Genomic DNA, 26,406 nt, shown 5'->3' on the forward strand with positions numbered 1-26,406 from the left:
GATTCCCGCTCCGGTCGGGGAAAACTTTTCGTCGAACGGAAATTCCCCACTGGGCCACTGCACAGTGGGAAAAAATAGGTATAAAACGCGAATAAATTCAATATTCTCACTTCGGAAGTGGTGCGCTGTATAGTAAACCTGGTCCGCTATACAGCGCACCACTTCCGAAGTTAGATCCGACGCACGGATTTGGAGAAAAATCCAACTTCGCTAGTCGAAAATTCCGTGATTCAACTGCACGGACAATATCTTAGTTCGGAGTGGATGGATTTGAATGAATTTTTGACACAAACTGCAAAAATCTCTACAGTTTCAGATAAGGAGGGTGTCATCTGCCGCACGATGCTGGAAATCAGTGTATTGAGCTCGTTTTGCCCCACGCTCTCTCTCTTACACTTTTTTGAGAAAAGTTTCATCTCTTCCCGACTTGCGTGCAAAATGAATGACTTTTTTAACTTGTTTTTGTGTATAAACTTCCATAGTATAAGAAATTTGACATAAGATTGGTCCTTCTCTTGTAGATTGTGTTCGACTCCGTTCGAAAATGCATGTGAAAAATATGAAGAAATAGGGGATATCAGGGTTATTTGAGTATATTACAATTTTAATTGCCGTACGGTGAGCCAAACCAGCTCCATTCGATACTACGGAAGTTTTAACACAAACACAAATAATATAAGGGTCATTCCATATGAAGTGACCGAGAAAATGTCAAAACTTGCAATCGACCATCACGGATTTGAACCAAATTTGGTTGAAACATTTGTTTAGATGGAAAAAGAAAAAATCCAAATTTTGGTGCCGATCGGATCACCCCTCGGCCCGTGGCAGCACCCCTCGTTTTGGCCGATATGAAAATTATCCTCTCTTTCTTTTATTTTTATCATTGAAACGATTGCACCTACAAATTTTTGACCTTCGGCTTTTTTAAAGGAAATCGTTCAGGGAACCCAGAAAAAATATTATTTTTTTGATACAGTGTTGCCAGATATCATATTTTTCAATTTTAAAACTAAAAATCGATTTTTCTCAAAATACGTATATTTTGATTTTAAAAATTTTGATTCCATCGTGTTTATCAGACGTTTTTCGATCGAAAAAGCTTAACTCCCCAAAGTAATTTGCGTCGTTCCTGAGATATAGCATTTTTAAGAAAAAATTTTCATTTTTTTCATATAAAATATCATATAAAATCTGGTGCTGTTTATAAATTTTGCAAAAAAAAAATGGTTCGATGCCATATAAAGACGTTTTGTGTTGATTTGAACAATATCAAGTATAAAAGGATTAAAAAAAATGTTACAGTGTTGCCAGTTCATCAATTATGAGTCTATCGTAACGGACTAGCATAACCTGTTGAACTAAAAAAATGTATCCATTGAGATCATCAATTCTAAACAAATTTCATATATTTTAACATTATCTGCACAGAAGTGCTGCCAAATATGTAATATTTATTGTAGAAATCTTAATTTTACTAGAACATTAGTATGAAATCTAATTAACAAGCCAAATTTTTTTTATTTAGGTTTAGTACATTTGGCAACATCGACGTAAAATATATTCAGGGAAACATTTGATGAGTGCATTTATAAGCAACAGTGCTGAACATGTCATTTAGATATAACTACATTCAATGACCCACAGCTAATTTCAGAAGCTGAACCTGAAAATATGAAATATGATAAAATATGAAGTATGATATCCTTTGGAATAAGATAATATTAGATACTACGCATCGTCGCGCAATTGGTAGCTCAGACTTCAGTATTTTTATTTTATATTCGAAGGTCCAACTTCTTATAAAAATCCCTGTAAAAATATCTTTTGATTGATTTTTACGGCAGTGTTGCCAAGTATGCTAGTATTTAGCGGAAACGCAAACAATAGGTGTGGGGATGCTTAGTATTGCGTTTATTCTTACTGGATTGCAGAAAAATAGATCATGTCCTTTATTGTCCCGGGCAAAGAAGTGAAGAACAGTGTTGAGTATTGTGTTGTCTATTGATGTGATTGCATATGGTATGAGTTTTTGTTTGTTCTTCGTGGCGAAGAATTAACAAAAATTTCTGAGTGAAATGGATTAGTGGCGTTTGCTCCCTAGAGCCTACTTTTCTTAGGCTTTTTTTTGCATGGAAAAGAGATCGGTTGTACGTGAAGGTTAATTCCGATAAATCAAATCGATTGTTCGATGAATTATAGGTGACTCCCAGATCGACAATGTATAGTATCATATTAAGGATCGGTATATTCACCTCACTCCATTCATATTCACTCCTCTTTGCTGAATCGAATAGAGAAAGATGCAACAAACGGATTGTCGTGATCAAGCACGCAACTCCATCACCAGTGGAAAGCCATGCGCAAGTTGCTTGACATGGATATTCGTTGCCGTTCGTCGCAGTTTTGATCGCAAGCGAATGAATGAATGGCGAATGGTGAAGAATGCTGGTGAGTGATCGAAGTGGCTGCTGTCGTCGCTGATAAGCAAACACACAAACTAAAGCGACAATCGTTCGCTGCGATTAACCATGGAGTAGCAATTATGAATTGTGTTGCCATCTATGCTCATACTCATGTAGTGTTGCCAAATGTGCTCGTTATGTATTAAAAACAGAAATCAGTTTTTATTTGGTGTTATCTATTTACGAAATCTTTCGTGTAAATTAGATGTTTACAATAAAAATGGCATGTGTGGCAACACTTCCATCTACAACATCGTTGAAATGAATAAAATAACAATTGAAATGAATTTCACAATAGATACATTTTATATTTTATCAATTTATCCTCATCATTTCCAATAAACCAATTTTTTTAATGATAACTATCAAACTAACAATAACTGTCAATTATCGGATCATTTTGTCAGATAGGACCATAAACAAGAAAACACATACAAACAGACGTAACATTGGAAAAAAAATTCCAACGACCACGGTTTTAACGATCTTTTCAAACCTTTATAGTTATAGCTTTCACAACCAGAGGTGCGCACATCATTTTTCTAAGCGTTAGACGTTTCACCTAGTGTGAACTAGGTGATGGATTTTCGCGAAAAATTTTCTAGGTGTTACGTCTGTTTGTCTGTGAAGAAAAGGTCAACAATAGGGTCGTTAGAGAATATGTGTATTGTTTTTATCTTGCTCACACATCTTGCAACACACATGGTGCGATTTTTCAGAATAACCTGTACATTGTCAAACACTTGAAGGTTAGGTTTCATGTTATAATAAAAAAGGTAAACTGGCAACACTGTCACAATTTTTTTAATCCTTTTTATACTTGGTATTGTTCAAATCAACACAAAACGTGATTATATGGCATCGAACAATTTTTTTTTGCGAAATTTATAAACTGCACCAGATTTTATATGATACTTTATATGAAAAAAATGAATATTTTTTCTTAAAAACGCTATATCTCAGGAACGACGCAAATTACTTTGGGGAGTTAAGCTTTTTCGATCGAAAAACGTCTGATAAACACGATGGAATCAAAATTTTTAAAATCAAAATATACGTATTTTGAGAAAAATCGATTTTTAGTTTTAAAATTGAAAAATATGATATCTGGCAACACTGTATCAAAAAAATAATATTTTTTCTCGATTCCCTGAACGATTTCCTTTAAAAAAGCCGAAGGTCGAAAATGTGTAGGTGCAATCGTTTCAATGATAAAAATAAAAGAAAGAGAGGATAATTTTCATATCGGCCAAAACGAGGGGTGCTGCTACGGGCCGAGGGGTGATCCGATCGGCACCAAAATTTGGATTTTTTCTTTTTCCATCTAAACAAATGTTTCAGCCAAATTTGGTTCAAATCCGTGATGGTCGGTTGCAAGCGGTCGGTCACTTGGCGTGGAATGACCCATAAATAACTTATTTTGCATTCCAGGATTTTTCCAAAAAGGTGAAAATGAGAGAGAGTGGGGTAAAACGGGCCCGTTACACTGATTTCCAGCATCGTGCGGCAGATGACACCCTCCTTATCTGAAACTGTAGAGATTTTTGCAGTTTGTTTAAAAATTTCATTCGAATCCATCCACTCCGAGCAAAGATATTGAATTTATTCTCGTTTTATACCTATTTTTTCCCATTGTGCACTGGGTGTTATATGTGTTGTCCGTTGTCGAAGACGGTATAATTGTCTTAAATACTTTGTCGTCGAAGTATGATTTGATTATACTTGCGATGGCTTGGTTTTGACTTAGCCGCCTCTTCCTCTACCGGCTGCCTGCTGTTGTTGTAATCGATACAGTAGCGAACCGCCATCAGGTGATCACTATGAGTGAAACCGTCGTCTACTCTCCGGTTCGAACTACTTGATAGGCCAGGACTATAAAAAGTTAAGCCGATAACCGACTCCACTCCGTTCCGACTAAAGATACTCCTGGTACCGACATTACCCAAGTAACAATTTCAATTCCTTTTAGATTTGATTATTTTTATGGAAGCTTTATCACAGCATGACCAATTCATGGAACATTTATAGTTGTTTTTATCAAGAGAAAACAATCTTCGCTCGTTTGCGGTTTTTAAGTTGTCTTCAAGTTAATTTTGAAACTCGCACATAAAACAACTGAATTTACAAGAGCATTAAATCTTATAATGAGTTTTAAGGCGTATTTGAAGTTATTTTCAACACATAACATCAACATATTTTATTAAAAGTTTATGCTTCGTTTATTGAAGTGCATTTCATCTGGCTAATCCTCCTTTAAAAACTTCTTGAAGCCTTCTATTCTTGAGCTAGAGCCATTACTCTGGAACAAGAACTATGCGAAATAATGATAAGACAACGACCTATTTACCAATCCAAATAATGAATATAACAAATTGGTTGAAAAACCGCGTTCTCATGCAAATATAAACACGTAAACATGTTTGCTCACTGATAATTTAGCCATTCTTGTGCTAAAAAGTAATCATGTCAACGAAATAATGATTTCACGGCCAATCAAAAATGCGAGTAGCTGGCTGCTGTCGTCCTGCCTTCAACCAGTTTCTCACACAGGCCATAGCTATGCGAAACGAAAATGAAATGAAAATACTTACTGTGACTCTGCTCAAGCTCCTGCCAAATAGTGTAATTGTAGTAAGTTGCACTTCATTATTTATAGCAAAAATACAGGGAAACAAAATAGAATGGCACATCTTGACGCGAAACACCGCGAAATGTACAGAGACAACTTTCTAGCATCGAAAACGTAAACAAACAATTGTCAAAGGCTGTTACTCTTGTATAAAACGAATAAGTTTCATTTAAAACGAACAAATCTGCCTTAAGATCATAACTAGTAAAAACCAACTTCAATAAAGGCTGTAGCGTTCATGCAAGGTGACTTGGTTCCATCATTGTTTTGAGGGGGTTTGGATTAAAGGTAATAATAATTGATGGCGGCTGCATGAGTTTTATTCGCTTGGAACGACAGCCATGCTTAGAAAGAATTGAAAAAGTGGCGTAGCCTTTTGTTTTTAAAGGAAATTTATGTCTTCGTATATTAATGATTGATATTATTTTTGAGGCGCTTTGTAATTTTCGTATGTTTTGGGTGGCATATCAACGAAAAAGTGGGTATGGCACGGAAAATTTCGATTTCCTGTCATCAATGATCTGTCAGGCAATTTAAATGTTTTAGCCATTTCAATTTGATGAAAATTAATTCGCAGTTCAATTAATATTTCATCCATGAAACAAAACTTGTTTGCATCTGCATAATGCTTAGGTAAAAGATTTCATTTATTATGCACTGTTGACACTTTTGAGAAAGACAGCTAAAAGATCAACATGCCTCAAGATATTCTTGTTAAAGTTTCATGAAGTTCTTATAATCAATCATCAGCGCATGTACATAAATACAACTAGTTTCAAAGCAGTCTTCAAAAGCAGCTTTGAAGATCTCCTGAAGAGTGGGCCAGATTAGTCTTATGGATGTTTTATAACTATTTTATCTCAGATTTGCAGAACAAAGAGCTTTATTGCTAAGTTTTATGATTCTATCTTAGAAATTACTTCAGGATTGCCACAAAAGTATAATTGTTACTTGGGTAGCCAGATCGACACCTAGCATGGCCAGTATCTCCAGCAGGATCTGACCCCGCTGGTTCGTAAAAACGGCTTCCCCATTGCATAGCCCAGCCATTGAAGCCACCTGCTATTACCAGCGGCCTTCGCCCTGTCAGCACGGTAGTCATACAGTCCAGCATCTGCGTGACCTGCTCGATCGACCACCGCGGAGGCGCGTAACAGCTACAGAGGACCCCGTTTACTTTGGCGACCACGAAATCCTCATAGGTAGTAGACTCCAACTTCTGGATGGGGTATTTACCGGTCGTCCATATCGACGCCATTTTTCCAGACCCATCCGCGACCCAATTGCCGTTACCGGCAGGTAGTTGGTATGGGTCCGATATGATGGCGATATCTGCCCCCCGATCAGAAAAATCCAATCCTCCGAGTGTCGTTTCTGTCAAACGGAAAACGAAACTGCTGAGCATTTACTCTGCAACTGCGGAGTGCTGTCCCATCACAGATTGGCGATGGTAAGGGGCCGTTTATAAACCACGTGGACTTCTTGGGGGGAGGGGGGGGGGGGTTCTAGCCAAAGTCCACGCTCCATACAAATTTCAAAATTTTTGTATGAACAAAAGTGTACGAGGGGGTAGGGGGGTGGGTCTGAGATTGCCAAAATTTGGTCTACGTGGTTTAAGAACAGCCCCTAAAGGGTTTCTAGAGCCCTTGGAAATTTGGAGAAATAATTCCAAACCTTATAAAACGGGTTGTGCCTAGTTGGGATCAGGTGTTACATCAACCATTGACAATCACAGCTCAATTGTGACAGGATATTTGACTAGCACCCAATTAAATATGGGTCATACCACAATAATGAACGCAGTGGTTAAAAGGCCCTAAAGATGAGGGAAAAAAAATATTTGGCCTCCGGGAATTCTATGATCAACACAAAAATATGAATAATTTGCATTACCAGCGCTAGCGCTCATCAGTGTTTCAGTCTTATAATATTCTTGGTAATGTCAAGAATATTATAGGGTCTAACACGATTATATGTTAGCACGGGCTTCGACCGTATTTCACTTATAACTCCCCTAACTGATATCTACGCTTTGTAATTCATGCGCAGTTTTCCCAATTTGAATTTATTTGCTAGGGGTGGAGGGGGTAAAGTGGACAGGTGGAGTAAAATGGGCAGGGTACAGTTTCATGGCTTTTATTGTCTTTCAAAATGTTTTAACGATTGAAGCTTATGCCTAAGCATGTATCATTATACTTTTGCTGATCTTGAACATTAAAATCAAATAATCCTCTTCAATATGACAAAAATTTAAAAAATCACGTGAAAAATCGGAAATGATGTAAAATCTGCTTATTATTGCTAAGGTTTTCTCATAAGTTATTTTCAAATTATTACAAGTTTTACACCCTAAACCTATTAAGACCACGTAGAAGAATATTTTTGACCGAAAAAAAATAATTTCTGTAAAAAAAGTTTTGGAAATAATTTTAACATAATAAGACTTCGGGGGTAAAATGGACAATCGGTTCAAATTTCACATCAAATTCATATAATTATTTGCACACACTAGAATCATCAGCCCTCATACATATCGTGAGATAGTTGAAGTAAAAAGTTATAAAAAAATATTTTATATCAACAAAATATAATTTTCATCCAAAACAGTGCTTGTTTTTACACTGTTTTTACAATAGTTATTTATGCAACAAGTTGCAAAATGATGATTTTTTTCAGCAGGAGTCGTACATTTATCCAACGAGGCTTGCCGAGTTGGACAAATACGACGAGTGCTGAAAAAATCGAGTTTTGCAACGAGTTGCATACAAAGTTTTTTGTAATTGCAAAAATACCCAATTAGTATAATCTTTACTTGCTACACGAACTTGTATCAAGAGGAACCACGTGCCACTATTTATGCGCGTCAGCGTGGTGCTTACGTTCGATCATTTAGGCTATACTAGGGTAAGTGTCAGAAATTTGCAAGCTCCCGTCGTCGTCATACCGCAGCATGGGCAAGAGCAAAAGTAGTTTCAGCTGCTGTTTCTACGCCAAATCTAATGCAGTAGTAATCAGAATCTGAATTCGAGCTGCTCAGAGGATGTAGAAGCAGCAGCTGTGTCTACGATAGCCGCGAAAGATGTCGAAAAGTTAGTTCTGTCAAAGGTGCCGAAAAGTGCTACTTTTCAGCACTCTTAAGAGTGCCGAAAAGTAGTACTTTTCAGCATTTTTGTTTTAGTGAAGAAAAGTAGGCCGATTTATCATTGTAATCGCGAGTGAAAAGTAGGGCAATACGCAACGCAATTACAAAATAGTTATTTATGTAACGAGTTGCAACAAGTTGATTTTTTCAGCACGAGTCGTACATTTATCCAACGAGGCTTGCCGAGTTGAATAAATACGAAGAGTGCTGAAAAAATCTAGTTTTGCAACAAGTTCCATACAATATTTTATGCAATGATTCTTTCATAATGCAACCCATTTGAGTTGCATAATGTTCATAATGCAACTCAAATGAGTTGCATTATGATCGTTATACAACTATTTTTTTATTATGCAACTCATTTCAGTTGCAAAATGAGCCAGTTCGGAAAAAATTGGCCATTATGATACCAAAATGAGTTATATAAAATGTAAATTATGATACAGAATTGCATAAAAATTATTTAAGTGTGTTTCGAAGTTTGTATTCAAAGTTTGAAAACAACAAAATAAAGGTATCGTATGAAATTGAATAGTTTGTATTCAAAAACATAGAAATAATATGCTGTTATATTACTCTTAACGACTTGTTCATTTTACCCCATCGATTGTCCATTTTACCCCCACCGATTTTTTTCACGCTATTTTGATGCACGTTTTGGTGAAGAAAATAATCAAAGAAAACAATATTTTTAAAAGCAATCCCTTACAAGATTTCTAGAGTATATCATTGCCTTCCTTCCTTCGGAGAAACAGATGGATTTTGCCGCATTTTCAGTGGAAACGACCAAAATGCTTAGGTTGTCATTGTCCACTTTACCTCCACCATCCCTACTTGCAATATCACGACTATCGGTTCGCTGGGAGCATCGATCACGACACCGTACCACGGACGAAAGGGAAGAAAGTGATCTGCTTTTTTGATCCAGGCTACACCCGGGCGATCGATAGGAAGAACAAAGGCGCGTGTGATCCTACAGATTGCTGGATCGAGGTTGAGCTGGAGATTTGATGGAGATACACTAGGGTAGTCCCCACAGACAATTAGGTTACCTTACCGTTCGTCAACAGTCTTCAAAACCCACCTCACCAGAATCCTCCCAAAATCATGGGAAATCTCCTTGAAATCGCTTGAAAGGCCTTGAACCGCATAGAAAACCTTCTAAGCCCCTCCTTAGACTCCCAGTTCATTGAAACCCCGGGTCAACTCCCAAAACACCCCGAGCTCCTGAAACCCCCTAAAATCATTTGAATTCCACTGAAATGCTTTAAACTTTCATTGAAACACCCATACGGCTTTATTGAAAGCCCCCCGAAATTCCCCCCGAACTAAGGACTGTTCATTAAAGAAAGTGGACACCTGTTTTTCAATAGAAAATATGTATTTTCGAACAAATTCATAAGTTTATTTTTCATAAATGACAATCAACATACATGTGGCCAAATTCACGTGAGTTTGAACATTTACTTCGCTTTTCGGAAGAACGTTCGGACTTTCCTCTTGACACCTCCCATTAGATTCTGCACAACTTTCTCCATAACTTTTCGTTGTGCCGCAGGCCAATTTTTTTTAACCAATCAACAGAGCTTGCTTCTCTTCCATCTTTCTTAAGATGCCGCTAAATTATTGTCCAGTATCTTTCCACAGGACGCTGTTCAGAGAAGTTTTGTGGATTTTGCCATTTTTCGACAAAATCGACTTTTTCCGTATTGAGCATCTCTAGTGTAGAAGAAGCGTAATAAGCGGATGCCAGATCCACCTAAAACAAAAGAGGACCCGTATGTTTTCGGTAGATAAGTAGAAGTCGTTTTTTGATGCATTCCTTTCTGTTATTTTCACCGTTGATTGTTCCCGTTGTGAAATACGAAGAACTCTTTAAGCCACATGAACAATTGACTTGCCACACTAAAAACTTTTTCCCAAAATTTTCAGTTCTGATGTACCCCACAACATCCGGCACAACTGTCCCCTGCTTAGCGTTAAAAAATTGCGGTCCCGGAAGTGTATTAGTAAGCAAATTCTTGAAACGACAACTTTTTGGAACACCATTTGTGCAGAATTAATCTGCTAGTCGCAAAGCTAATACGACCTATCGCTCGAAATTTCTTACTTTTTCCGTTTTCTTTGAGTGTATTGCCGAAGTTAACAATGGTTTTACACACTGAGCAAAAATTTACAATTTTTTGTTTAGGTTTAACTCTAAACTATTGGTGAACAGATGTCCACTTTCTTAATGAACAGTCCTTATTCTGCAGTCCCTAGAAACCCGGATACCCCTGAAAGCTTCTTTGTAAGCCCCATTAAACACCCTTAAACCGTACTGAAATCCCGCATGACATTATCTTAAAATCTTCATTCACCCTCCTTCACCCTTCAGGACCTTTCAGGACGCGCGCTGTTGTAAAAAGTAGAACACTATCAAAAAATTTCACTCGTCGTATACAGCGTGAGCACGGTGCAGTTTCGGTTGCTTGATGGCGCGCGTCCCGAAAGATTGAACACCTCTGCTATTCACGACAGTACCCGTCTTAAATCTTAAGTCATAACTCACAAAAAGTATTGCAATACTTGTGCATCACATTGACTCACCTCGATAACTCCAAAACCTGAGGACTTGAAAGATGCTATCTTCAGCAAAGTTATTCAGAAGCCCAAAAGTAAGAACTTTTCTGAAATCAGCATTTTTTGTAGGTGTTCTGCTTTAGAGATACTGTACGTGTCTAACTATATACAAAAATTCAAATCAATTGGTTTGAAATTGATTTAGTTATAGCGGCAAGTGCCCAAAATAGGTACACCTGCCCAAATGGTACAAGACCCTATTTTCTCTATTTTTTTTTTGCAACTGTAATAATTTTATGTTCTTTTTTTTTAATTTTTGGAGGATCTTCTAGGTAAATTGCATTAGTCAATGGGATGAAACAGTATATTATTTATTTATAAAATAGAAAATTTACCTACACATTCGTTTAGCCGAATCGTACATATAATTCTATAATAAAAACTATCTAATTTCGAATAATATCCAACACAATTATTTTGTATGGTGACCTGCATTATAGATCGACTTGTCAATCATGAATTTGATCGTTTTCTTCGATTCGTGTGCCATATTAATTTTACATACATCTCATATAAGTAAGTTATATTATTGAAAATGTTTCTAAATTGATGGCACCAAAGTATTCAATTGTTTCCAAATCCAAATGGCTCCCAAAGTATTCAAATTTCTAGTTCATGCTAGATGTTTCATAATTCAGACTTTTTTTTTCAAATAAATCATGTTAAAAATGAATGTTGTTAAAATCTGAGACTCATATATATTTCTTTGGATTGAATAAAATAAGCCAATGTTTTGACCATGTTATGCTTTTTTGTATGAGCATCTGCTTTAAAATAAACAGGGTTAAAAAAATCCGATTATTTTTTGCAGTTCTTTCGCTTCGCAGTCTTCTAATTCATTTGGTAATGCTAGTATTATACAGTTATACTTCAGAGGCATTAGAATACGTCTTTATTACAAAACAGAACTATTCATTTTAGCTTTTATCAATTCCATTTTGATGTTTGAACAGCCGAAAACTTATATACTTTTTTTCTCACGAAATTTTATGCAATAATTTTAACATTTCCAACAATAGTTCTGTGCCATATTTAAAAAACAACTAATCTAGCTTGCATTAGAGTGATTACAGAAAGCATTTTCCTTAAATAAATTAATGTATTATCCTTTCTCGGGACATTTTTTGAAATATTTTTTTTTTTGAATTTCACAAATAAACAAACATTAAAGATCAATTATCTTGCTAACACGTCACAAACTAAATGCCTTGGGTTGGGATATATCCTCGGAGTACACTTACGAAATTGCAAAACAATTATATTAAAAACCAATTTTTCATTTACCTCGGCTAAACGAATGTCTAGGCAAAATATGGCATTTGAAGGGTTTTTACCCTCGTTTTTGTTTCAGTGTATAGCCTAGTTTGGTGTTTGAAAGGAATCGCTCAAGAAACTTCTTGACCGATTCCTGGCAGAAACTCTCCACGGTGACTGCCATTTGAACTGTCATTTCTTCGCAACTGCGTACTGTGATCGAAGAAAAACGGTTTCTTGGGCGATTCAGGCAAGGAATTTCCCATGCATCAAGATAGGCTGAAAAATTCCTTCTGAACTGCAAACAGCGCTTATATGTAAGTGTGATACGAGCTTTTTACGCTGACTATAAAACAACAAGGGGTGATTCGATTTTGACGTTTCTTGCCGACGGTTTTTATAGTTTGATCAAGTTTGGTCAAAGTAGACTTTGAGTTGAGATTGTTGATTGAACTGTCAATAATTTTCACTCGATTTGTTGTGAATTATCATGCTCTCAACCATAAAGTATATTTAATTAACAACCTTTTTATTATATTTTAGACCTGCAAAAACGAAAATCTGCCGGACGCATTTGGGACGAGGCCTTGATATGACCCTAAACTAAAAGTAGAAGTTTGTCAAACAAAATTACTGAATATGGTTGTACTGCAATGGACTGTGCTTAAGCGGGAATTCAAAGGGATCTGGTCGCTCTGGTCATATATATTTTTTTTTAAATAAAAAGGAGCGTGTTATGAGATTCATGGATTTTTCGGGAAGGATTCCGGAACAACGTGTAGACTCCAAACAAAAAGTTCAAACGAATGTTTACGAGGCAGTTTGAGCAATCAAAATCAACATGACTTACTTGCACCACCGTCCGTCTTCAGGAGTTGATCGGTTGACCTCAAAACAAAAATACAAGGATATAACTTGATTAATAACGACGTCTACCATACATCGTACGTTTTCTCGAGCGTTTTCAGAACTGAAGTCCCTAAATAAATACATCCAACAATCAAAGCTTCCCACCAGAAAAATTTGACCGTAGCAGAAATCATTTGAACGCAAAGTTTGCAGATTAGTTCAGAAAGCCAGATCTTTTCTATTGAAAAGGCTGAAACTAAAGTCCCAAACAATTATTCCATCGAGACCGACAGGCACTTGTCGAAGGCACATGACTGTTAAAAAAGCCACAACTTCCTTTCAGGGGGAACATGAAAGATTCAAAAAAGAATTAGGGACGAGACGTCAAGAATTTGTAAATGTTTTGGATAGGTTAGATGTCTTTATTGAAAATTTGCAGCCCGAGGCAACCAAGAGGCAACTTAATCTCTTATTTAATGGACATAATTCATCCATCAGTGCCGAGAGCATGGTGTTTATAACTAAAATTCTAAATTACTGCCCGGAATTAGGTCATTTTGTAGCCTCACGATAATGCATAAACCATGACTAAAAACGGCTCTCGAATATCGGTCTCCAACAGCATCGCATTGTTATTTGAAATGCTGCATAAATTTGAAAGAACTGCCTCAAATGGCTGGCCACTTCCATTTCTCACATCATCCTAAAATGTAAAAATAGAAGAGTTGTTAACTAATCACGGAACAATAATTCTAATTCTCAACTCAAGCATCCGGGATAGGAGCGAAAATTGTTGACTATTCATTATCAACAATGAAATTGTTCAGCATTTCTAAGTTTGCTATGATCTAATTTAAAAAAATTATAGTGTCGGCAAGAAATGTCAGAAGGGGTGATTCAAAATTTATGGCAAGGCTAGCGTAAAAACCTGGATATCCTTTTCATAAAACAGTACTAGATAGATATACTATCCAGCTTTCCACGCTCGCCATAATGGCGGATGCTATAAAACAATTTGACAGTATCTGTGCCCCAGATAACGCAACGACTTATTTCATCCATAGCAACCTTTGATAAACACTTTTTTCCTTGCCAACAGAAAATCAACAGACAAAAATTCGGAACTTCATTTTTCTAGCGAGGAAAAAATTAAGCTTTTTAATAATCGGTAAAACTAAAACAAGTTAATTGGTTTCTTATATTCTTATAATTAATATTCTTCTTCTAGCCTGAAAACTTGCAATATGTCCTGATCATCATATGGCTTCAGTGGCGGGGTGGAATCTCCGGTGGCGAGCGGTGAGGCAACGTCGGTGGTAGCTGGGAGCAGTGGCGGTGGCAGCGGCGGGGAGCAGTCTAAGCTCGAGGAAATGCAGTCGGGGCGGCCGGGATCGGGAAGACTGATGGGGCTTCGGGCGCGTAGATGCGCCCTTGCTTCAGTCAAAATGGACTGACTTTGGACGGCCGGGCGTGAAACGTTTAGCCGAGATGGTGATAGCTTCGCCCGGAGGAAATGTAATCGTGATAGCCGGACGCGGGTGACCAGGCCAACCCGATGCGCCGAGCGCTGAACGAATGTCTCTAGAACATTGTTAAATTTGGAGTGTAGAATTAGCAAAACTTTGAAGTGATTCATAATCATATTTTATTGGGTTAAGTTTGAATATAGACATTGACTGATACATTGTTAATGGTAGCTTATCTGAGGACAGGGAAAACTTCGGTGATCGCAACTTTTTATTGATCTCCAACGCAGACCGCCTTCTGGCCACTCGTGGGCGTTACGTAATCACCACTATGACAAAACCACTACCGCTATTGGGATACCGGACTACTGCTGCGACGGGCAAGTGCTCATAGCCTACAACATCTACGAATCTGTCGACAGTCAAATTCTCACTGGCGCCGCGGGTTACGATGAACCTCGTGAAGAACTCTGTTACCGGCGGGTAATAGGGTCTGGGACCATTTGGGCAGGAGCACCTATTTTGGGCACTTGCTGCTATAACTCAGTCAATTTCAAACCGATTGACTTGATTTTTTGTCGATGGCTAGATATTGTGCGTATCTGATCCTGTCTCAAAAATCAAGACAATCGGTTAAAAATTGACTGAGTTACAGCAACAAGTGCCCAAAATAGGTGCTCCTGCCCAAATGGTCCCAGACCCTATTTGCCGTAACGTATGATTTTGTGGAATACGGGAATTTAGTGTGAAGTTGGCGCTAGCTCGCAATAGTCAACTTGTTTTTCCACACCTGGGCGGTGACGCGCATACGCATAGAGATACATCGCCTGAGTGCAGTGGGTGGCGGCCTCCACTGAATCCAGTTGGGCGGAAAAGGATGACCCGAGAAAGTGAGTGTCCCTTCGAAGGGGAGTTGAGCTCGGTGAGAAATTCATCGAGACAGTTGGAAGATAGTCGTAAAGAGAAGAGGTGACACAGATTGGATACTGTTGTCCTACGTAAATCCACCACGTTGTGAGCGCAAGAAGTTTGTTTGATCAGCCAAAGCCATTTAGTTACCCTACAGTTGATTTAGCCAATCGACTGGATACCCGTGAAAACCCTTGTACCACAACCAACAACGGATTCAGGATTACGCCAAGCGTCGTATTTCGGCGCAACCTCAAACCTCGTGACCCGTGATCACGACCGACTACACCAGTGGTCAGTGTACATTGACGGCCGATCGGGACAAAGTCCTAAGCAATCGTCACACCTCCGGCCTCCATGTCCTCTTCCGGCTAGTCCTCGCCACCATCTCGACGGTCTAGGAGCGAAGCCCGACCAATTCCTCCCCGTGAACATCTCTTCAGGCCGAAGCTATCACCATCTCGGACATTCGTTCAGCGTTCGGTCGTCGAAAGCTGGCCATTTTGGACCAAAGCACGGGCAAGCCCACGTTTCCGTAGCCACATCGGGTCGGCCTGGTCACCCGCGTCTGGCTATCACGATTACATTTCCTCCATATCGGCTAAACGTTTCACGCCAGGCAGTCCAATGTCGGTCCGTTTGTCCGAGGCCAAACCAGATAGGCCTGCTTTCCAGATTCCGGCCACCCGGCTGCATTTCCTCGAGCTTAGACTTCTCCCCGTCGCTGCCACCGCCACTGCTCCCAGCTACCACCGACGTTGCCTCGCCGCTCGTCACCGAAGATTCCACCAGGCCACTGAAGCCACCAGCATCGCCAGTGAAGACGCGTGTCTACTCAGGTTCGGTACTTATACGGATCTTCAATAAACTGTTCAACCGTGAGTACTGCGAGTAGTTAGGAATCAGCACTCCGAAAGCCTATCATCCGTTCGCTCTGGGACCCTGATCCAGAAGAGGCCGTGAGCGCCCACCGTAGACTGCCGTCGGCTTAGACCAGCGACCTGGGGATTTAGGCCGGTTTCCCTTCGAAACCGAGCCGATCGGTTTCCCGCAAAAGACGCCCCTGTAGAAAGCTAATTGTATCTCGACGTGCCGACAGGACTGTCCGCAGCTCTAACTACCACATATAGAGCTGCCATTTCAGCATCCGGATTATTTCAAACCATTGTCGTAGCTGTCTTCCAATCATCCACCGGACATATTGCAAGTTTTCAGGCTAGAAGAAGAATATTAATTATAAGAATATAAGAAACTAATAAACTTGTTTTAGCTTTACCGATTATTAAAAAGCTTAATTTTTTTCTCGCTAGAAAAATGAAGTTCCAAATTTTTGCCTGTTGATTTTCTGTTGGCAAGGAAAAAAGTGTTTATCAAAGGTTGCTATGGATGAAATAAGTCGTTGCGTTATCTGGAGCACAGATACTGTCAAATTGTTTTATAGCATCCGCCATTATGGCGAGCGTGGAAAGCTGGATTACAGCCATAAAAAAGTTTTATTATAAAATCTTTTGTATGAGTTTCCTGGTACTTTTTTAAAAATTGTATGGCCTCGGCTAAACGAATGTCTATCACCCCCGGCCCCGTCGCATTATCCGAATGAAGGTTTTGATGTATTCATACTGAAGTGGGTATTTTGTGATATCCAGAAAAGACAATTTTATTTTTTCAAACTATGAAGTGCACATTTATTTAAGCCTGAATAATATTTATGACTGGCATATAGAAGGTATAGTAAATACTTTGATAACTAGTGTTAAAGTAATTTAATTTTGAAACAACATGTGCACAATATGGGGCACCATCTAGAAAGCTTTCAGCCTAATACCGTTCAAAAAGTGTTTAACAATAATGCACCGTTAAGGTTCTTACAATTCGTTGAAAAATATGTACAACCTACCTATCTAAACTTCCTTAGCACAAGAATTACCATTTTTAACGATTCTTCATGATTAATCGAGAAATTGATCAAGCTTAAAAGAACACATGTCTTCACATTTATCATTTAGTTTAAAATCTAGCTGCGCTAAATGCTTTGTACTTATGAACCTTAAAACATCGTCTTATCTTTGGTTTTCTTCCAACGTCGTCAACAAATGTTCCAGCCATTCACCGTGTTTCCTCTTCAATTTCCCAGTATGCTCTCCTCGGTGGTACGATCGACACTGACCGGTCTCAGTAGCAGAGGCTCCTCCTGCGGCCTGGCCTCCAAGTCTAGCCGAACTGATTTAGCTTCAGCTTCTTTTCTAGTGGGTCCACTACCATTGGTGTCGGTGGTGCCGTCACCTGATGATCCGAACTTACTCGCGTCACCAGAGGTTTGTCCATTCTGGAACCGTTGAAGGACGACGTTACCGTCGTGGTCGTCGTACGGGTGCTCGCGCTTGACAGCGACGCTTCCGCCTCGCCCAAAGGAATTCCGAATCTGCGATGGGGAGCGGCAAAAAAAGCAACAAAAGATTAGTGGTGAATGAAGGATGGATTTAGAAAAGCATAGAAAGCTTGTATTAGTTGATGCTTGAATTGCAAGTTATATGTTTGTAGTGCAGCAGAAAAAAGGAACTTCTATGATATATCAATGTTAATCAGCTTGAAGTTATTGAAAAGCGAAACTACTACAATTTACAAAAAATACAGAAAGATAGAAGAACATTAGTTTCTAAATATTCTATAGCACAATGTGCATTTTTTTATCCAAATGACAAGTCTTGCTGAAAGTTTTCGAACAAAAAGTTTAAGCTGTAGAAATTACAAATATTCTAGAAGTATTATTTTTTTTTGTAACGGCTCTAGTATATTATTACATGCTGCAAAATAGGGAAATTAGGATAAATTATAAACCAATTTCTAGCAATAAAGTGAATCACGTTCTTATAAGCATACAGAAAAAAGCACATAATATTTAGTATAATAAGAATTAAGATACCGTGTATAATAGAAAATTGAAAATGAGCATTCCAAACAACATTGTCCAAACTGACGTTTTCCTTCAGTGGCTGAAGTAGCTAGCTTCCCAAGCAACACACCTTGTTATGGAAAAGTTTCTCGTACTTCTCGAAAACATTTTACAGTCATGGAATGAAGTTGCGGCAACATGTTTCATGACTTTTGCATGACCGAAAAAGCGCACATTTTTTGTTTTGCAAAAGTTTTGACGTAATGAAAATAAACTTAATGAAAACAAACAAACATGTTAGCAAGATGTTATGAAATATATATTATAGCCTAAAGAAGGGAGTATTTTTGTAGAGTTTATTACTTTTAAAATACAAAATTCGAACATCAACAAACTAACAAGAGTAATTATACATGAGATCACAAATACATGAAAGTATAATTGATTTCTTTTATTTTGACAGCAGCTCGTCTGAAAAGATCAAAGTAAATTTTGAGATGAACCAGACTCAAAAATAAAATGGAGAAACGTAAACCTGAAAAACAATCCAAAGTTGAGTGATCTCAAGGCCAAAAAAAGTGTGCGCTTTTAAATTTATCGTGGATAATGGCATTTTACCTCCACAAAATTGATGCGCTACTCGTTCGACTGAATATTTCTGAAAATTTTTGTTGATTTTCAACGACCGCCATTCGACTTCTTCAATAAGCTTCTTATTTTTCAACAAGAATCAATATGGTGGTATCATCAAAAGGCTAGCACGAAGAATATACAGTGCCAATCAAAAACATTCTCACATGTGATTTTTTTTAGTATTCTTTATTTTCAACAAACTTATCAACAGCGTATTTTTTTATTTATATGTACTCCTCGGTAGGGTCAAAACAAAGATAATCGATTAACGGATATAATGCTCTAATTTTTCGAATAATGTTCCTTCATATAATAATAATTTCAAATAATTTTAGACTCTCAGAAGCTATATGATGCTTTAGAGAACATTGGTGAAAGTGTTAGAATTTTGCGGCAAATACTTTACATGTTACGTCTGGTTGTCTCTGGTGTTCCTGTAAACAATATTCATGCGTCAGAGGCCAGTTTTCGCATGCAGCTATCAAATAATTTCTATTTATTTTTTTGATAGTGAATATTTTTGACATACACTGTAATTGACAACACATCGCCTATGCAGCCCACATGTCACGGCAGCGAAAGTTTTGGTTACACAAAAGTCACTGCGACTTACATCTAGCATTGTTGCCTATGGTGGTTTCTACTTATGTGTACGTACACGTTGCAACACACGAACACTACTTGAGTTACTGGTCGAAATTAGTAAACAAAAATCAGCTGTTCCCGGCAAAATCAAACGAGCGTTTTTCCAACCAGTAGATTTGCATTAGTGTTCGTGACACCGGTGCGAAAACACAATTTGAACGAACGTCTGTCAAGCAATGTTTTATTATGTTTTAAATATGTCATCCAAAAGTATTGGAAAACAACATATGACAAAATTCTCAACATTCCAACACACGTCAGCTGGCCCCGCTAATCAGCTGGTCCCGCATTAAAACAGCCATTCATTTTCATTAGAACAGCGGTTCATTTTGAAAACATTCGAAAAAAAATAATTTGTAGTTCCTGCTAAACGTTTTACTAAAAATCACTCCCGAACGGAGACGTCGTCCGCCACAAAGAAACCCCGACAGCACTTCAAAGGAGGAAGTAGCGGAACGGAACGCCGGAGATCCGGGTCCCGGATACGGTGCAAGAGCAAAATATTCGTTGTAGCACTGTGACGTGTTCCGAAGCGGGAGCGGAAAACTTAGTAACTGGTGAGGTATCTTGATAGTGTTCTGGCGACTGCCAGTTCGATAAATGTGCGGGAATCCTAGTGTCCCAAATCTGAGGAGACATTGACGACGGGATGCGTGGGTTGTACGTCCATTGGAGCGGCATCCGAGGAATCCCCATCGAAAGCATCCCAGATCCACTCGGTCACCAGCATACTCAATAAGATCTACGGAACAACTCATACCATCACCAACGACGAAAAATTTTCCACTGTAATAGAACTGTATAAGCTCCTGGACTTTTTTCCTGCTTCGGATTATGCAGATCAGCAATAAACAACCGTTTATTTTCAGTTTCTGCTCGTTGCCAGATCAGAAGAAACCAATTTTGTAAACTTTACTTACTCACGGATTGACATTTGTTTATTTACAAGTTGAAGATAATTTTTCATACGGAGGAATGATGTTATTGTTATACATGTTGTTATTAAAACTTGAATATAACATGTTTAACATATTTGAGTGACAAAACCACACTTGTTTGACATTTTGTGACGAGACACATGATTTACGTGTTTGTTTTTGAAAAACAAATTCGTAACTATATTTTAGGCAGGGATGTATTAGAAAAACTTTTATATAACATAATTTAACAAATCTTTGACAGCAACATGTTTCGATGTGTTACTTGGGTTTAAGGAGGATATAGGGTGTCTCCGCCCCATAGTGGACACCAACCTCTTCCCAGAACGTCCTGTCCCTACCAAGGGGGAGACCACATCTGCAAGCCCGAGTCTTGCAGTCTGTTCCCCATTTAACGAGTAGTTGATCTACATCCTATGGGCTTCAAGCTCAATTAGCTCGAACGGCAGTAAAAATGCACTCACTTCAATGGGAAATCCCATTTGTATCCGTAATCGTGTGCTTCGAGAGGTATAAACAAACGTGTTTTGTCTCGGTTTTTCTCGGGTTTGCCTTACGACTCCCGCAAGGCGGCAGCACTGCGGCGCCGTCAAGGCACCATGGTACTCCAAAAAGTTTGGGAGTTGATGCCGGGTTCTGCAAGCTAGCCGTTAATACGGTAAAAACCAATTGCAATGTAGAGTCTGTAACATAATAATACGAATCGAGACTAACGACAATAATTCCAGCGAACAAAATGGACTTGTCATTAGAACCTCGGCACGTGAAACTGCCGGTATCTCAACTTTGGGTCCTCCCAATTTACTGAAGGACCGTTAGTTCGACATCGTAGCGCTACAGGAGGTGCATTGTATCGGTGATCGGTTGGAAGCCGATTGACGAAAGCATGTCGAGGTTAAAAATTGAGGGTCGGTTTTTCAACCTCAACATAAGCAACGTGAACATTCCTTACTCTGACAGCACTTATGATGACACGGTAAGAACGTATTACACGCGCAGCTCGAACGCGAGTACGACCACTACCAAAACCAGGACGTCAAAATCATCATAAACCTCAATAAGCCAGAAAGAGGAATGCAGACCGACGATTGGAAAGTTCAATGCCCACCAAAATTAAGGAAAAAAACGGTTTACGGCTCATCGATTTCATCGCCTTCAGAAACATGACTATACCAAGAACTTTTTTCCAACAACACAGCATCCCTTATGTGTCGAAGACAAAGTATATGATGATGAAGGGCTCTAGGGAGGAATCGCCGCGCCCGCTTCCCCGAATTTCCATTGATTGTGATGAAATCTAGGTGGATGAAGATTTCGTGTACTTCGGCCCACTAATGACCGCCAACAATTCAGAGACGCATTGTGGCAGGAAATCGAACTTACTGTGGACTCCGCAGAACTCTACGATCGAATAAAGTTCACCGTCATGAAGTTTACCATCTACAAACCGGTAGTCCTCTATAGGCACGAAACGTGGACTTCACGTGCAGGGGACCATCGCGCCCTTGGAGTTTGTGAACGGAAGGTGTTGCTTACCATCGACGGCGGAGTGCAGATGGTAGACGTGACTCGGAAAAGGCAAATGAACCACGAGCTGCATCAGCTGGTGAGACAGTCAACACCGCGAAAATCGGGAGGCTACGATGGGCGGGTCGGGATCGGATGTCGGGATGTCGGATAGCAACCCGATTAAAATGGTTCTCTCGTTACAAGAAGACGTGGCAGCGCACCGAGCTGGGTGGGTCGATCAAGTGGAGAACAATTTGCGAATGGTCTGCAGAGTGCGGAACTGGAGACGCACAGCCATGTACCGAGTCGAAAGGGGACGATACCTACATACAGCACTCAGGCCTTAGTCTGCACCACAGCAGACGGAATTGTAGATCGAACGAATGATACACTCCTCGTCGAGTGTACGGCTGCAGCATGACCGAACTTGTTACCGTAATCCGGGGTCAAATTGATCACTTTAAAACTACTTTTGCGGATAATATTAGTGGAACTCCAAATATTACCAAGAGAATTTCTGTAAAATCAGTACCCAGTGGATCTCCATGGAACCACGTGACAGAATTTTGTTCAACAAATTTAAACTTTAAGTTAAATAAATCCAAATATCAACAAATTGGAAATGCCACTTTGGGGCGAAATTGATCAGTACACAATTAAGCATCGGTTGGAAAGAAAAATTCCCTTCTCCGCTTAATTTTGCACTTCTAAAACCGAATAACGCGTTAAAAATCTTACAACTAGTGAATTTATTACTTCAAATGCAAAATTAAATTCTGAAGTTTCCCCCATAAACGCCTGAAGGTAGGCAATTTCATTCGAAATACAGGGGATGGCCAAAATGTTTGGGATAGGCAACTTTTTTTCTCTCACAAAAAAATTCAACATGCTATAACTTTTCGTAGAGTGCATCAAAAAATCTCAAATTTTGACTGTTTATCAACATGTTATATGTGCATCACTGGTACAAAATTTTGCTCGATTGATTAAACTTTCGCAAAGTTATAACCGTTTGGGTGAAACACTATTTTTTAGACAACTCATTTTTGAGCTGTCATATCTCGGAAACCAGTGAACCGAATTGAATGAAATTTTGAACGTACACTAACAATATACAGATGCTTTACAAACTATTAAAACATAGATAGTTTTTGAACGTTGAAAAAAGTTATCATGGGTTGTCACTTTTTGGATTTTTCTCGAAAAAAGGTATTTTTTTTACATCAATGTCAATAAATTTTAGTGTTGATGTCCAAAGATTTTCAGCTTCTGTGCTCAAGTTATCTCTAATCAGATATATTAGAGCCTATTTAGATTGAAGAAAGAACACATTTAGCAATTTTTGTATGATATTGTAAATTTGACTTATTTTCTTCTATATGGGTTAAAATTTCAACCCGGTATAACTTAATTCGTCGTTAGAAAATATTACATTTTATAACGTTGTATTAAGTATCAATATATTGTTCATAACCGTTAAAAAATTCATTCAATTCGGTTCACTGGTTTCCGAGATATGACAGCTCAAAAATGAGTTGTCTAAAAAATAGTGTTTTACCCGAACGGTTCTAACTTCGCGAAAAATTATTCAATCGAGCTAAATTTTGTACCAATCATGAACATATAACAGGTTGATAAACAGTCAAAATTTGAGATTTTTTGATGCACTCTATGAAAAGTTACAGCATGTTGAATTTTTTTGTGGGAGAAAAAAAGTTGCCTATCCCAAACATTTTGGCCACCCCCTGTAAGTGATTTCTGTCACAATAAATGACTATTTCAACATAAAATGAACTTGTTTTTTTTTACTATTTCATGTTCTTATTAGCTACATAACTTTCCAACCAAGGCTCCACAAAATGTTAAAACAGAGAATTTACGGGAAGCAATCGATTGTTTAGTAGCCATGATTTCAGCTAAATTAGTAATACATTGCAAATTCCTAAAAAAATAAGGCAAAACTAATTTTTTTCTAAAAAAAAAAATAAAATTCTACACTCATCTCTAGACATCTATGAACCAGATAACGTAAAAAGTTTAAGATCATTACGACGCTTAAGAGTTCCTAGTGTGGAATTATAATGTAGTACCCGAATGATCAATTTCACCCCGGTTTACGGTACGATACTAACAGTAGACGACCTGCCTTTTTTGGAAGAAAAAAAACGCCACCTGGAAAAATGCGGAGGGCGAGAAAATTAACTGCTGTGCTGTTCTTATGAAACGCGGAAGCTTTACGTATCCCGCAACGGCTACGTGACAAGAAATGTTAAAGGATAATTACGAGAGACCTTTGACCGACAAACGTGAGGTGATTGAAAGGTGCAAGCAGCCAAAGTATCGGCGAAAACGACAGCGTCAAAACCCCAGAAGACGAAAAATGATTCAACACCCACGCTGAAGTTAAGGATGTCATTCTCCAGCTCAAAATCATCAAATCCGCTGGTGATAGTAGATCTTATGTCTGCACCAGTTGATGATCAGGATCTAGGAATCTGAATAGCGGCCGGATCATTTTCTATCACCTAAAACGAATGAGTTCATGGGAAGTTGTCTAGCTGATGTTCCCTGTACGGCAATACCTCTAGAAATACCACAAATACCAGGTCCCAACGCATCACCTGTTTATCGGCTTCAAAGGCGGCATATAACAATATCGGCAGCACAAATCTATAAAAAATCATGAACGAACATGTCAAAGCGACGATAGACGGTGTGCAAAACTGCGAAAGGATTTTGGGAGAACTCTCAAGTTCATTCGAAGTTCGATGTGGACAACCTAGCGAACTCTTAGCCTACTTATCAACATATAAAATTGCGCGGACTTGGGCATGAGCTACTCTACATGAAGTTTTAAAGATTCTTGTAAAAGGGATAGTCATTCAACAGGTAACTTTGAGCCATTATTACTCTGGATTCAATGAACTTATATAACGATCTATTATAAATGTTTGACTTCACATAAAATTTTTAACACGGAAATATATGTGGTGTAGACTCAAATGTTTTTAATAGTTCATTATATACAGTGGCCAAAATGTTTGGGATAGGCAACTTTTTTTTCTCTCACAAAAAAGTTAAACATGCTGTAACTTTTCATCGAATGCATAAAAAATTCTCAAATTTTGACTGTTTGTCAACCTATTATATGTGCATCATCAGTACAAATTTGAGCTCGATTGGTTGATCTTTCGAGAAGCTAGATCCGTTCTCGTAAAACATTTTTTTTTAAGACAACTAATTTTTGAGCTGTCATATCTCGGAGACCAATGAACCGAATTGAATAAAATTTTGAGCGATTATCAACACTATATTAATGCTTGAAAATTATTCAAAACATAGGTACCTTTTAACGTTGAAGAATTTTTGATGCACTCGATGAAAAGTTACAGCATGTTGAACTTTTTTGTTAGAGAAAAAAAAGTTGCCTATTCCAAATATTCTGACCACCCCCTGTAAGTCATGTATGTCCAAAAGTTTATTATTCGTTTTACTTTAATCCGGAGATATAACAAAACTAAAAGCGACATTCCACCGTATGATCAAACAGGAATCTCAAACAAGTTGATTCACATCGAGCCCTGATGAAAATCCCAACCACAGGATCGAAACGTTGGCACGATCGAAAGTAGGTAATCAACACTTTTCTGTGACTGAAAGCTGAAAAATACAAAGTTTCACAGCTCAAAATTTGCTATCGGATAGTAAAGCCTTTTACTAGAATCTTTCTAACTTCATGCAGATTAGCTCGATCTTTGTTAACCTTTCAAGACGATCGCCATCAAGCTACCGAAACTGCACCGCGCTCGCGCTGTATACGATGAGCGCTGTATACGACGAAATGTAATTTTTACAACTGCGCGTGTCCTGAAGGGTTAAATTTGGATCCATTAAGAGACAACAAGTTTATCAATTACAAGGAAAATTTGACCATTTTTATCACTCCGAAAAGTGATAATTATTCCGATCATTTTATCTATTCCATGTAAACTAGCTGGAAAATACACGTAAAAACTTAAATCATTTGTAGGCAAAGTGACAAATTGAGAGATAAATTTGTGAAAAAATACCACTTGTTTTGGTGGGATTCGAACCGATGACTTCGATTCGCTAATCCGGCGCTTTAACCAACAGAACCGCAGAACAAGTTATGATACAGATGTAGAATAGAAAGTCAAACTGGATTCGAAGCACCACCCAAACCGGTTCCGTCTTTCACTCATTCACAATTTTATCTTTCCGTCGGCTCATAGAAGTCAATCTCCCGTTATGATGATCACGGTATCTTGAACATTAGTTAACCGATTTACAAAATATTTTTGAATTGTTCGTGAATTTAAAAAGTTCTTTTTTTTTAACAAAGTAAAGATTTTCAAGAAACTCAACGTGCAAATGTACAAATGAATAAATTATGGGTGAAATTAACAAAAAAAAAACACAGCTCTGGTGAGC

General features: G+C 38.3%; 2 protein-coding genes across 4 annotated transcripts in view; one reads left to right on the top strand and one right to left on the bottom strand.

Moving 5' to 3' along the window:
• LOC109403057 (tyrosine-protein kinase transmembrane receptor Ror) overlaps positions 1-26,406 on the top strand; it is a 278,655-nt gene that overhangs the window by 64,028 nt on the left and 188,221 nt on the right. The window lies entirely within an intron of this gene.
• LOC109408655 (G-protein coupled receptor Mth2) overlaps positions 16,992-26,406 on the bottom strand; it is a 149,405-nt gene continuing 139,990 nt past the window's right edge. For 2 of the 3 annotated variants that reach the window (XM_019681999.3, XM_062852351.1), the window contains exon 8: positions 16,992-17,758. In XM_019681999.3, coding sequence (XP_019537544.3) covers positions 17,548-17,758 — 211 coding nt within the window. In that variant the 3' untranslated portion in view covers positions 16,992-17,547. The remainder of the gene's footprint in view (positions 17,759-26,406) is intronic. The other variant, XR_009997827.1, reaches the window with a different exon arrangement.

This window comes from Aedes albopictus, chromosome 2, assembly GCF_035046485.1.
Source record: "Aedes albopictus strain Foshan chromosome 2, AalbF5, whole genome shotgun sequence".
Lineage (NCBI taxonomy): Eukaryota > Metazoa > Arthropoda > Insecta > Diptera > Culicidae > Aedes > Aedes albopictus.